We start from the raw sequence: 12,829 nt of genomic DNA, 5'->3' as shown, positions 1-12,829 counted from the left end.
TATATAAGAAAATAAATAACCTTGAGCAGCTGACCCTGCACATTCAGACTTCTTCTTTGGCTGTGCGGGCTGGGAAGCAAGGACTTCTGCATTCCCGGGGTCAGCTCGACCTCCAGGCCCCCGAGAGGAAGGAAATGGAAAGGAATTTGGCTTTGTTTAAAGGTGGTCAGGCAAGATTGCAGGTGCAAGACTGTGGTTAAGCAATGGAGCTAAGAAACATTAATAATGTGGTTATTGCTTAGCAGTGAAAGATTTTACCTAAGGCTGTAGGAGTATATAAACTGAGTTGTAGAAACAATAAATGGCTTCTTGCTTGCACCAGGAGTCCCGTCTCTCAATCGCCCACACGGAGATGCTGGGCTTCCAGGTCTCCTGTTTGATTGGGTGTTGTCTCCCTCTTGCAGAATGCAAACACGAAAGAGAAAAATGAGACCCCAGGTGAGAAAATGCCTAACGTGAGTGAGAAGACAAGTCTGAGCCAAGGAGCCGAGGCTGCCAGGAAGGAGGGTGCTGTGGCTGCAGCAGACAGCCCCAAGAACAAAAAGGAAAAAAGGAACCAGAAGCCTGTGGAAAACATTAAAGAAAGGTGAGAACAGCCCTGCTGCTCCCCATAATTCTTCACTAACAGGAGTTGCTGTGAAGAGGACTCAGGATTCCAGACTGAGGTGCTGGGATTGGGTCAGTACGTATCTTGGACATGTGGAATTGCCTTGAAACTGAGCTGAAGTGGTTGTGCATGAAAGAACCAGTGTTGAATGGGGGCTGCAGTATGGGTGATATGTTGAACTTGCTTGAACATATGATGGATAAAAAATATTATTCTCTTATTTCTTGCTCTTATGAGCAACATATGCTTCACACACACAACACTTCAGGTGAATAGTGTGAAGAGCTGTTTTGATATTTTGGTTAATGTCTATGAGCTGGAAGGGGTGGAAAGTGTAGCCATTCCAGGTGACTGCTGGACCAGAGCATCTCCTGCGGCCTTTAGGAGCCCATTTTTCCTTTTTGCACTGGGCTTTGCACTAGGCTGGCTCAAACATCAGTCTGAGTGAACTGCTGCCAGAGTTTATGGGTCCTGCAACCACTCAGCTGGTAGTTAGAGTCTGATTTGAGCTCTACAGTGATTTGTGCAATTAAAAAATCCCAAAAGAATCCTTCCTCTTTCTCTTCCAATTCTCTCCTGCAGTTCTGTGAGGCGAAATGAGGGTGTTACAGTGTATTTCCATGCAATATTATCCAAAGACTTCAAGCTCAACCCTGATACCGATAAAGTGTTCATCAGGGCTCAGGGCATTCCTTCCTACACCAGCTGGAAGGACAACATCTGTGAGCTGAACTGCACCCGGTGAGTGTTCCCTGCTCTGAGAACGGGGTCCCTCTGGGGCCTCAGCAACTGTGCAAGGGGTGGCTCTGTCCTCACAGGTGGGGGTTGCAGCAAAGATTTCACAGTAGAGAAAACTGTTCTAAAATGTTCTTGTGAAAGAACAGTCACCATTCCTATTTAAAAATGGAGCAATGCATGGAAAAAGAGGTCTGTAGATCAGCTAACCTGTCCTTTGCCTGCCTTTGCTGTGTTTGTGTTTCCAAGGCATCTGGGAGAACATGGATACCTCATTGAAGGTGCTGTAACTCTCAGCAGAGAAATCCTGGATCAATACATTCCTTACAAGTACTGGGTGACCTGTGGGAAGGGGGACTACGAGTTCATTTACAAGAGTTCAGAATCCAATCAACCTGTGAATCGCTGCTTATTGATAAACAGGAACTTTCTCAACAATGGAGGTGAGCTCTGCAGGCTGGACCTGCACCTTGGGGTGATCCCTGCTGTCCTGTGGCCCAGCATTCCTGGCAGGCAGCCCTGTCTGAAGCTGGGAGCTCAGTGGGCTGCTGAAGGTATTGCTGAGGCAGCTGGAAGGGAAAAGGCACCTGATTGCAATGGTTGTTTTCCTGTGTTCTCCCTGTGTTGCTGTTCCAGAGTGGCACCAGTACGATGACATTGTGTGTGCAAAGCCTTCCAAGTTTAAAAAATACTTAACTTTTGATAAAAACAAGGAAGTGGTGGAAGGGAAGAAAATAGCTGCCAATATTATGTTAGAAAGTATCTTCAGCATTCTTGGAACCTGGAGTCCTGACAATCTGAGGAATTTCTTCTGGCAGCTGAAACAGTTCCATAATGTTGCAGTAGCTCAGCGGGTGTTTGATGGCAAGGCAATGCTGTGGAGAGAGCTAAACTTCAGCACAGAGCAGGTAATCCCTTCTCTTGCACAGAGACAGAAAACATTCCATTACTGAACACAAACTTTAATTTTGCTGTTGAGCTCGTTGGGTTAATTTTGATTTTCCAGTAGAAGTTCACGTACAGAAGCAGTGGGATTGCTTCTGGGGTGACTGTCACTGACTGCCTTGGGGACTTCAGTCAACCTGTGCACCTCAGTGTGGTTCTGAGACCCCATGGGGGTTGCAGTAGGGCTGTGACGTGATGACTTCGTACCTGAGTGGGTTTTTGTCCAGATATTGATTTCCTAAGCCATTAAGTTTTGCTGCCAGTTGTTCTGTCACTAACAACTTCTTTGCACTTATCTCTTGCTCCAAACCTGCCTGCTTTTTGGGAGAAGCTCCTGATCCTGTTCTAAGCAGTGATGTCAGCAGGGCTTCTGGAACCCAAAATTTCTTACTTGACATAATTAGGAAATGTGACAGAAATGCCACATTGCTTTTTTTGGTTGTCAAGGCTGCTCCTTCTTGTCCTGTGGCCTCACTGGAACTGGCAGAAGACATTGGTTTCAGAAGAGAAAGACTAATGCCATGCTTGGTTTGTTTCTTCTCTTCTTTGTCCCAGGTGAATGATTTGCTGCTAAAATACATGAAGAAAATAGCTCTCCCTTTCCTTGCACCAGAAGCAGCTCCAGAGGACAGAGTCATCCAAAGCAAACTGGCTCTGGGGCTCACCATTCTCATGGTACTTGAGAACTGTTCACTCTTTGTACTTGCAAGTGACCTGGCTGAGCTGTGCAGCATCTTGTGCTTGGATTGGGTATCACCACAAGATGTACAGAATGAGATTCATCACCTCAAACAGGATTTTGCAGGAGTTACCAAGTAAGTGCTCTATGTACCTTCTAACTGACCAGGCTGGTGCTGCTTTGACAAAACAGGAATCCAGCTCTGTACTGCCAGAGAACCAGAGAAAAAATTACATTTGAAGGTATCTTTGGAGGTCTCAGTTCCAGCCACCTGCTTGAAGCAGGGCTAACATCCAGGCAAGGCTGCAGTGCATCATTCCACACTTTTTGGTTGGTTTCTCCTGGAGTCCCTGTTTATCACATTGTAATCTGACTGCTTACCTGGCACTGGATTTGGAGTTCTTTACTCACACAGCTGCAGCCATTGCATTTCTTTCTGGAGTCCTTCTCTGTGTGGGTGTCACAGGGCTGGGGGGGCTCATGGGGAGACTGTAGATAAAGGATTGGGTCTTCCCAGTGCTCCAGCAGCAGGGTCTGTGCAGAGAGATTCAGTAACATTGCAGCTCTGGGCCTTAAACCTGGACAGGTACCCTTTGCAATGAAGAGTAGATGGAGTTAAAATAATGACCAGAGGTTAATTGAATGCACATAAGGAGATTGAAACGTAGCCTCCCACACCCCTGGAGTTTTTTCAAGGCCAGCATAAAGCTGTTCTTTCACTCAGTGTTTGTTTTGTTTTCTTTTTTTATTTAGCTTGAAGGTCGACCTGACAAACTTGTGCCAGAGGTGCATTGAACGTGATGTAGACCAGTGGGTGTGGATCCTTCCCCTTCTGCATTCCTTTGCTGCTCCCCTGCAGCAGGAACACGGGCTGGTGGAGGAGGATGTCTGGGCAGGGCTGGAAGGGCTTCCATTTGCTGAAACCAGGAAGAAGTGGAATGCGTGAGTTTTCCAGAGGTCCCTGTGCCCTCCTCATCTCATTTTTTGGTTTTTCCCCTCCCTTGCTTTTAAAGAGTATGAAATGTAGCATGTTGAGGGAGGATGTTTGGGGTATTTGGGCACAGCCACACTGGTGGCTCAGAGGTCACTGAGTGTAGCCCAGCTGGGTATGGTGTGACCCCCCAAACACAAACTCCCAGTTCTGCCAGCCAGGGAGCAGGTGGGAGCTAAAGCTGCTTGTGTTGTGTAGAGTCTGAGCAAGACCTGAAGTTTTATTTTCTCTGAGTGCTTGTGCTCAGTGGTTTGGTTCTGCTGTGTCACCCCTAGGCCCTGGGGACTCCCACTGATCCTCATGAGGAGGAGACTCCTCTGTGGGCTGCACAAGCTCATGGCTTTTTTTCCTTGGAATCCTGAAGATTTTGTTTTGTCTCTCCTCCAGAAGGACCCTGCTGGAACGGATGAGAGAAAAGAAATACTTGATGGAATTTGATGTGACTCTGGTCAAGTCCTGGCTCTGCGTGCTGCCCCTGGGGAGCCTGGCTGAGTTCATAAGAGACTTCTCCAGCGACCTGTTAGTTACTCTCCAAGGTGTTTTGTACAGGTTGGAGGACGTTGACCTCTCGAGGAAAATCTCTGAGGTTTGTCTCCTGGCAGCTTTACCCAGCTCTGGGATGAAGACTCCACCTGGGCTCCTGTGTGCCCTTTGGCAGAACTGACCAACACTGAGGGGACTGGGGCTGGCAGCAGGTCACAGCACAAAGAGCTTCAAACCTACCTAAGAGCAAAAATAGTTTCTCTGAAGTCAGAGACTCCTCAGGGGGAGAGTTGGAGGTGTATTCTGCAGCAAAAGGTGGTATTGGCATTGATGAGGGGAGGGTGTTCTTAGCTGGATTCACTCTTGGTTAGTGATGGTAGATATTTCATTCCTGACCTCCTCAGACATGAAACTGGTTTTTTGCAGGGGTGGGCAAGGGGCTGCTGGTTTGGGAGATTTTCCTGCTGTTGTGAAAACTCTTGTATTGGTGTGAGGACAGCAGGAGTAGGACCTTGCAACTAATAACAGACTTGAAACTCCCAAATTGTAAGAAGTACAGGTTGGATTTCTGCATATAAAAGCTGCCCAGGTATTGGCTCTGACATCCAGTAAACAAGTTCTGCTATTTTACAGTTTATTTATAAAAATGTTGGAGAAGATGCAAAAGAATAGTGAGTTCACTCTTTTCAGCTAATCAGAAATTTGTCTGTAAAATTTCTTCTACAGTTTCATTTATTTTGTCTTTCCAGTCTCAGGTAGAGGAGATTCTAAACACAGTGCTGTGTGCTTTGGATGAGCCCCCAGCCAGGTAAGTGCAGTGCACCTCTGTGAGAGCATTGTCTATCTCTGCACCAGGGCTGGCGTTGTGCTTGTGTGCCTTGAAATCTCTGTGGAGAAAAGAATCCTGGAGTTCTATCCCTTTTTTTAAATCCAACTGAGGGAGGCAGCTGCTGCACTATGTTGAATTTGGTGGGGTTTTTACTTTGTTTTTAATCTTTCCTCAGAGCAGAAAATTCACTCTCCCTCTGTGTTGCTGTCCTGCAGAGCTCTGGGGGCTCCTTCTTGGCAGTGCTGCTTGTCCTGCTGCCTCAGGCTGCACGAGAGGCTCTGCAAGGCTGCCAGGACAGTGGAGTTGTTCCTGATCCCTGCCACTGCTGCCAACCTGATTGCCAAAGTTGCCCAGCTTCAGCCCCCAGCAGTGAGTACCAAGGAACTATTGGCTTGATACAAGCAAGGTACCCAGAAATTTCACAAGTGTGGTAGGACACACTGGGTTTAGGTCAGATCCAGTCTCAGTTTGAAGAACTTCACCCTCTAAGTAAGACTGCAGTACTTTCAGACAGGTGTGGAGTTACCTAATGAGTTTGGTTCTTATTGAGAATAAGGTCAGATGCTCAGGTTTGCTGTGATAAGTTTTGTTTTAAGTCTGGTTTTGTTTCCTCTTAAATATTTGTTGTCTTTACTTCCTGGAACAAGCATAAGCACAACCTGCCTGTAAGCACTGCACTTTCCCAGCCTCTCTTGCTCTTTATTCAGGCAGTGCTGGGTCTGTTGCTGGGCTTTTGTGTGTTCTGGATTGGTTTGGGCCTTCTCTTTAGAAATACTGATTTACATCAGTCGTCTGTTGCTGTTCTGCTTGAACTGTGTTTATTTTGTTGTCTTCCCCTCTGTGTGGGGCAGGTTCCAGGGGATGCTGTGCAGGAAGTTCCGAAGTTGCTCAGTGGAGCTCTGAGGGAAGCTCGAGCCTGGTTCAGAAATGTTTTAAAACAGAAATTACTGAAGGAGCACCTGGACCACGTCACCTTCACTTTCTTCACTGAACTTCGGGTTTGTCATCTTCTGATAATGTCAGTAAAAAGGGGCTTTAGTGCAGCTTAGCCAGGGTCTTGAGTCTGCTGGCTCTTTGCTGGGCTCTGTAGCTGTGGCTGGGTAAGGAGTGGGGTGGGGTTGGGCAGTGTTTGAAGCTCACCTCCGTTCTGCTCTTCCTTGGCTGTTCCTAAGGGCACTGCTGGGGTGAGGAGCTGTCCCTTGGTGTTGGGTTGTCCTCAGGCCTTCCAGCAGGCAAAGCTCAGAGCAGCCCTGCCAATCTGAGCTGCTGCTCCTGGCCCTCCCTGGGACAGTTTCCAGCAGCAGGATGGAAGTGGCTCATCCAAAAGTCTCCTTCAGCAGCTGAGACATTTACACACTGTTTGGGCTTAAAAGCTGCCTTTTGCAGCTCTGGGAGTGTCCCTTTTCCTCAGGATGGAAACATCTGGAAGGACTTCAGACTGTCTGAGTTGTGTGGGGCATCTCTTCTACATTGTTCTTTTAATTTCCTTCTCTGTTAAATCTCAGCACTCAATGGTTTGGCTTGGTTTGCTTGTCCCCTGCAGGCCTGGAATAAGTTTGTGAATATCAGCTTTCCAGATGAGCAGTTCACTCAGATGTGGAGGAGCACTTTACTTGCAGATCTGAAGAAAAGAATCCAGCAGGTAGGGGAGACTCCAGGCAGCCTTGGTTGGTGTCCAGAGCAGATGGAGTGACTTGTGCTGTGCTTGGAGCAGGAGCACGTGCAAACATGGTGCCTTTGGCCATAACAATTGCCATTGCTGCTATAAACCAGGCTCTGGAGGCGCAGCAGTTGGCCATGATGATGTCCCACACTGTAATCTTGGTCAGTGGCCTGGCTGCAGGTCCTGGTGCTTCAGAGGACATCCACATTCAGAGCAATTGTCACCACCGTGGTTTTGAGAACCAGTGAGTGCAAAGTAAATGCCCAAGGGCCCAGAGAAGCCAAGTTGATGCTTCTCTTTTTATTCCTTGTGCAGAAATGGTGCTGCTCAGCCTCCCAAATGCTCACCCACATGTGTCAGTCCCTTTCAGACTGACCCTGTATATCTCCTCATCTCCTTTCTACAGCAGTTACACATTTCCTTAAGCCATTGATTTTCATAGTGAAATCAGGAAACAAATACTTTCTTCTGTGAGCTTGGCTTGGAGAGGTGGATATTAAATAATCACACACTTTAGATGGAAATAATTTAAATATTTTCCAAGCATTTATTTGTTTGCTTTCTCTCCCAGGCCCTCAGAAATGGACTGATGCTCAGTTTTCTTTTATTATCTTGATAGCAACACTGCTTCATGCTGCCAGGAGAAACACTTTGAGTTGATGATAAATCTCCCTTTTGCTTTCAGGAGCCTCCAGTGAACCAAATCTTGGTGTACTGTTGTCAGCACCCCCAGATCACACAGATGGAGTCCTCCATCAGCTGGTGCTTCCAGAACTGTGCCACAGAGGCTGTACCTGCAGCTTGCCAGGTAATGTGTGTGCCCTGGTAGGGAAAGGGAAAAGTAGGGAAGGGAGGAGAAAGAAAAGTGGAATTCCACAGCAATTCTGTTGCACAGGGATGTGCCTTGTGATGGAAGGGGAAGGTAGATATTGCTTGAGTTGCTGTGGATTGTTTGTTATTTTTAAACCAGCAACAAAAAAATATCAACAAGAAATCAGGAAATGAGCTCCATGAGGAATATTTGTAATGTGTTTCCAGCATGAGCTCTGGTGTCAGTTGTGTCACAGGGCTGGTTTGGAATATACCTCAGCACTGCAGGTGACTCCTTGGCATCAGTGCCAGTTCTGAGGCACAGCCATGGTGGGACCTCAGAGTCTGACCCACCCCTGCCCTCTCTGTGTACCCTGGCAGATGCAGAGCAATCTCCTGGAGCAGATCTCTGCCTACAACATGGGCCAGTTCAGCCAGCTCGTATCTGCTGTCATAGTGAAGTCCTGGCCAGTCGGGGCTGGGCAGTCTGAGGAGGATTTTGATACAATTCTGCACCACCTGCTCACGTGGCCTGACATCAAACATATCTTCAGCTTTAACGGTGGGTCTGTAGTTGGGTTTTAGGAGACCTTGAGAAGCTTTTCTCTACCTCGCTGCTGTCACTGCACAGAGGAGCAGAGAGAAATTGTCCTGCTCTTGTTTTAGTCCCTATCTCAAAGCTTGAACTATTCAGCTTGGGTTTGGAGAGGGAAGGCCAAGGAAGAGGGAGCCACTCTTCCTCTGCTCATCCACTGCAGCTTCCTCAGGATTTGTGGACCATAACTTCTTTCTTTGAGAAGTTCTCACAAGTTATTGGCACACAAAAATGCCAAAGAGTTGGCCAAGTGAATGGATTCAAATGGCTTTTGTTTGCCCCACAGGGTTTAGGTCCAGGCTCTCCATGGAAAGTTTCCACATTGCTGTCGTGAGATATCCTGGCTTTGCTCAAAAAGACATGAGGGATCAGAGGGTGGTGTGAGTCCTCAGGCTCTTGGGTAGGGATTCAATAGGAAATGGAAGGACTCTGTGCCATGGCAGGAAAGGTTCCTGATCCTGCCTGTTTTTCGGGAAACGTGACCTACTTTGTGTGTGGAACAGGAGCAAACAGAAACCTTCTGGACAAGCTTTCAGATGAAGCAAAGGATGTCATGGCCATAGCAGACTCTGTGCTTACGAGTGTCACCGATGACATCTACAGCGGCTGCATCCTCGTGAAACACCTGGAGGAGGTTTTCCAGCACAAGGAACAGTTCCTCTGCATTTGGCAGACAAGTAAGAGATAGGTTCAAAGGGGCATGGTTGGCTTAGGGCATCACTGGTGATGCTGGCCTGCTCAGGAGGGGCTGCAGGGGCTAGGAATGCTCAGGAAGGGCTGCAGCAATTTGGAGTGCTGCCCTGTGGCCTGGGCAGGGAGCTCCCAGCTCCAGTTTGTGTTGTCACTGCAGGGTTTGTGACTCTGCAGTTCCCAACCTGACTTGGGGTGCAAGGTGTGGGAAGTGCCTGCTTTGTGACTACAGGTGAGTTTTCTTTCAGAGCGCCAGCAACGACCAAGTGAGGAAAAGGAACTGCTCCAGAGAAGCTTGAAAGAACTGCTGGAATTGAGGCTTGAAGAAGTCACACAGCTCAGAAGAGAGGAAAAAGCAATAGGAACCTTCCTGAGCATGTGCAGGAAGGTGCAGAAGTCTGTGAGAGGTACAGTTCTGGGGGAGCAGTCTGAAAGTCGCAACTCCAGAAAACAGCGTTTTCCTTCAAAATCTCTTGGCTGTGGTTTGATTCTAAGCCCCAAAGTGAGGGTGAGGGGGGGGCGGGGAAAGTAAAACAGGAGCACTGGGGAATCAAGTGAGTGCTTGTGCATCAAATGACACTTGGAGGGGTCCACCTGCCTGGTAGCATTTTGTGGCTTGGGGGATGGGATGAAGTGAGCTGGAGTCAAGCTGCGTCACCTGATCTCCCTCTGACCTGTCTCTGGTTTACAGTGAATCTAGGTGAAGTGGAATTTCAGCACTCAAAAGATCTTCGCTTAAAAAGACTGAATCAAGTTGTAGGGGTGGGAATGAGACCCCTGCAGGCTTTCTACAGCCTGAGCCCAGAGATGAAGGAGTTTGTCCACAGAATGCACTCTTTTAAGGACAGCCTGATCTTCCAGCAGTTCTGGGAGGAAGCAGCACAGAAGGCAAGAGCAGAGTATGTGCGTGACAGTCCAGAGGAGGATGAGGAGGATGATGAGGAGGACAATGAGGAGGAGATTACTCCTGAGCTGGACCTTGATGATGCTTTGAACAGCATGATCCGCCCTTGCTTTGACAGCTATGCAATGCTGTATGATGATCTCAGATCAGGAAGTCTCACACTTTCTGCAGTGGATAGAATTTTCCAGGAATTCACAAATCATCCAGAAGATCTCAGAGCAGAGCTGAACACCATCTGTGGGCTTCAACCGGCAGAACACAGAGGCTGGGTTGACCAGAGAGTCCAGCAGATCCAGCAATACCATGAAATGCATTTAACTTTTGAAGCTGCCAAGATCATTGCCCATGTCAAAGAGAGTTTAGGCCTCTCTGGTGACTTCAGTATCCTGGAAAACTTGTTGCATATAGTAAGTATCCCTGATTTTATTTCTGTATTGTCAAGGTGTTGTCTAAATTTGAACCTTCCCACAAGTCGGTCTCAGTCTGTCAAGAGCCATTCCTTGTCCCAAAATGCTTATTGGAGGTAAAAATCAGACGTTCCAAGTGCTTTTGTATAGTCACTCCTTAAAGGGAGATGATGATACTGCTCTGTCGGGGTGTGGCTTTGCCGAGGGCTTTCCTCTCCCTGCTTCAGAACCAGTGACATTTCCCAGTTCCAGACTCAGTGTGTGTTTGCACCACTTGTTTTCCAGACAGAAAAGCTTGAATCCTACAAGACCCAGAAGCTGGATTCCATCAGCCCTGAGCTCATGCAAGCCAAGAAGCTGCTGCAGGGAATCACTGTGCCCCGCCGTGGCTGTCTGAAAGAGCTGGCCCAGCAGAAGGAGTTTGTCTGCTGGGTTAGAGAAGCACTGAAAGGTGTGTGCTGCTCATCCAGGAATTAGAGAGTACTAGAAGGGATGGCAGCTTGTGTGGGGGCAGAAGGAACACTGAATCCCTGACGCATCTGCTTTGTACCTTGGCAGCTTCTGATGTTGAGTTACATCTCTGGTGGGCTTTGGTGTGGAACATGCTATGAGGGTCCTTTAAATATGCCCATGCACTGTGGGTTGGTGCAGCACATAGTGACCACCCTGCTGGGAGCTGGGCTGGGCCTGGAGGGCTTCAGCAGCTGCTGCTGCTCAGTTCAGACCTGTTGTTTCAGGGGATGGAGTTGTGTGTCTGTCAGCTGAGCTGTCTGACCTGCACAGACACACCTGCACACACCTCCCAGACACTGCTCCCATCCTGGCTGGGGATCTGTGGATGGATGAATGGCCTGGGAAAGCTGATGGGGAGAGGGCAGTTACACAGGAGCTGCTGTTCAAAGCATTCTTCCTGCATTTCCTGCAGAGGATGGTGATGAGGGGTGGTGTCCAAACCTACTCACACGTTGCTCGCTCCTGTGTTGCCTCGTTTCAGACATAAATGAGCTGAAGGTGTTTGTTGACCTGGCTTCCATCTCGGCGGGGGAGAACGACATGGACGTGGACCGTGTGGCCTGTTTCCATGGCACTGTGCACGGCTACTCCTCCCTGCTCTACGAGCTCCGCCAGGACTCGGGCTTCGAGGACTTCATGCGCTGCTTGCAGAAGCTGTGGCGAGCCCTGGACAGCGATGAGGCCCTCCCCCAGAAACTGGTGAGTTCTGCTGGAGCAGGGCCTCTGCATCCTCCTGCATTTCTGCCTACCAGTAGTGGTTGGAAGTTGGGCTGCACTGGGCAAATGGTACCTGTGTGGGGACATCACTGCTGCTGTTGTTATTGGAGGAAAAACAACTGATGTTCCTGTGCCACAAAAATTCACTGCAGCAGCTGTAGCTGGTGTAGCACAGGTTTCTCCAGGGTGCTGTGAGGCTTTTCAGTGTGATGTGGTGCAGCTTGTCTTGTGCAGGTTTGATGGTGGGAAAGAGGGGAGGCAAATACCTGGGAATTCTTACCCTGTTGTAGCAGGGCTTGCTTCTGTAGCAAGAGGTGTTGGAACACTGTGGGCTTTGTTCAGCCTCCCATGGAGTGGGTAAGGAAGAGCTGTGCAGAAAAAGCAAACTGAAGCCATCTTTCTTCCTTCATCATGAAACTCTTGTGCTAGCTGTTTGTCCTGGTCAGGTGTAAGCAGACATCCCAGATTCCAGAGCAGTCGGGGCAGTGCTGTGTCTCCTCTCCCCATAGCGTGCCTCGGCTCAGCAGCTGGAGTGGCTGAAGACAGTGAAGGAAAGCCATGGCTCCGTGGAGCTGTCCTCACTGTCCCTGGCAGCTGCCATCAACAGCAGAGGGGTCTACGTGCTGAGGGCACCAGCTGATGGCCAGAAGGTGAGGCTGAGATCACTCAGCTCCCACTGCCCCTCCTGCCTGGGGGCTGCTGCCCCAGCGCTCCCCTGGCCTTGGGCAGAGCCTCAGCCCCAGCCACGCTGACAATTCATGCTCTGGCAGGTCTCCTTGGACAGCGTCCTGCGTTTCACCCTCCTGGGGAGCTCGGGGGACACTGAGGCCTCCTGGAAGTACTCGCTGGCAGAGCTCCGTGAGCTGCAGAACAAGCTGATGCTCATGTCGGCCAAGGGAGAGCAAGGCCTGGAGGTGGAGAGGTTCTCCGAGGTCAGATTTCAAACCCGGGGAGTTACTGGTGCTGGAGCCAGGGCTGGATTTTCCCTTAAGTATAAGCTTTTAAGGCTGTGGTTGACAGTGGAGTTGCTGGGGATGGTGATCACAGGCACATGAGCGTTCCTGCCTTTGGTTCTTTGCTAAGGTGGAGCTAAGCTGGAGACAGAACAGTGAACTGGTGGCCTTATCTGCTGGCTGCACTGGGGATTGTCCTGGCTGGCAGCATCACTGTGCTTTTGTAGCAAGCTGGGAGTTCCTTACTGGTTTCCTGGGGATGCTGCTGTAAAAAAGTCACAGAGAGTCTGTGGTTGCTGTACAAGGCC

The 12,829-nt window shown here is 49.1% G+C and overlaps 1 protein-coding gene across 1 annotated transcript in view; it reads left to right on the top strand.

Annotated features, from left to right (window-relative positions):
* The window catches only part of RNF213 (ring finger protein 213), a 45,843-nt gene that overhangs the window by 5,349 nt on the left and 27,665 nt on the right, over nucleotides 1-12,829 (top strand). The window contains exons 4-23 of the mRNA XM_021534191.2: nucleotides 405-586; nucleotides 1,190-1,348; nucleotides 1,592-1,785; nucleotides 1,979-2,250; nucleotides 2,843-3,102; nucleotides 3,720-3,908; nucleotides 4,345-4,543; nucleotides 5,190-5,248; nucleotides 5,485-5,638; nucleotides 6,121-6,267; nucleotides 6,813-6,911; nucleotides 7,618-7,740; nucleotides 8,124-8,304; nucleotides 8,841-9,014; nucleotides 9,276-9,434; nucleotides 9,719-10,338; nucleotides 10,624-10,789; nucleotides 11,333-11,550; nucleotides 12,078-12,218; nucleotides 12,339-12,500. Of these exons, the coding sequence (XP_021389866.2) occupies nucleotides 405-586; nucleotides 1,190-1,348; nucleotides 1,592-1,785; nucleotides 1,979-2,250; nucleotides 2,843-3,102; nucleotides 3,720-3,908; nucleotides 4,345-4,543; nucleotides 5,190-5,248; nucleotides 5,485-5,638; nucleotides 6,121-6,267; nucleotides 6,813-6,911; nucleotides 7,618-7,740; nucleotides 8,124-8,304; nucleotides 8,841-9,014; nucleotides 9,276-9,434; nucleotides 9,719-10,338; nucleotides 10,624-10,789; nucleotides 11,333-11,550; nucleotides 12,078-12,218; nucleotides 12,339-12,500 (3,858 nt within the window). The remainder of the gene's footprint in view (nucleotides 1-404; nucleotides 587-1,189; nucleotides 1,349-1,591; nucleotides 1,786-1,978; nucleotides 2,251-2,842; nucleotides 3,103-3,719; nucleotides 3,909-4,344; nucleotides 4,544-5,189; nucleotides 5,249-5,484; nucleotides 5,639-6,120; nucleotides 6,268-6,812; nucleotides 6,912-7,617; nucleotides 7,741-8,123; nucleotides 8,305-8,840; nucleotides 9,015-9,275; nucleotides 9,435-9,718; nucleotides 10,339-10,623; nucleotides 10,790-11,332; nucleotides 11,551-12,077; nucleotides 12,219-12,338; nucleotides 12,501-12,829) is intronic.

This window comes from Lonchura striata, chromosome 19 (assembly GCF_046129695.1).
Source record: "Lonchura striata isolate bLonStr1 chromosome 19, bLonStr1.mat, whole genome shotgun sequence".
Lineage (NCBI taxonomy): Eukaryota > Metazoa > Chordata > Aves > Passeriformes > Estrildidae > Lonchura > Lonchura striata.
This window is presented reverse-complemented; position numbering and strand designations above follow the sequence as displayed.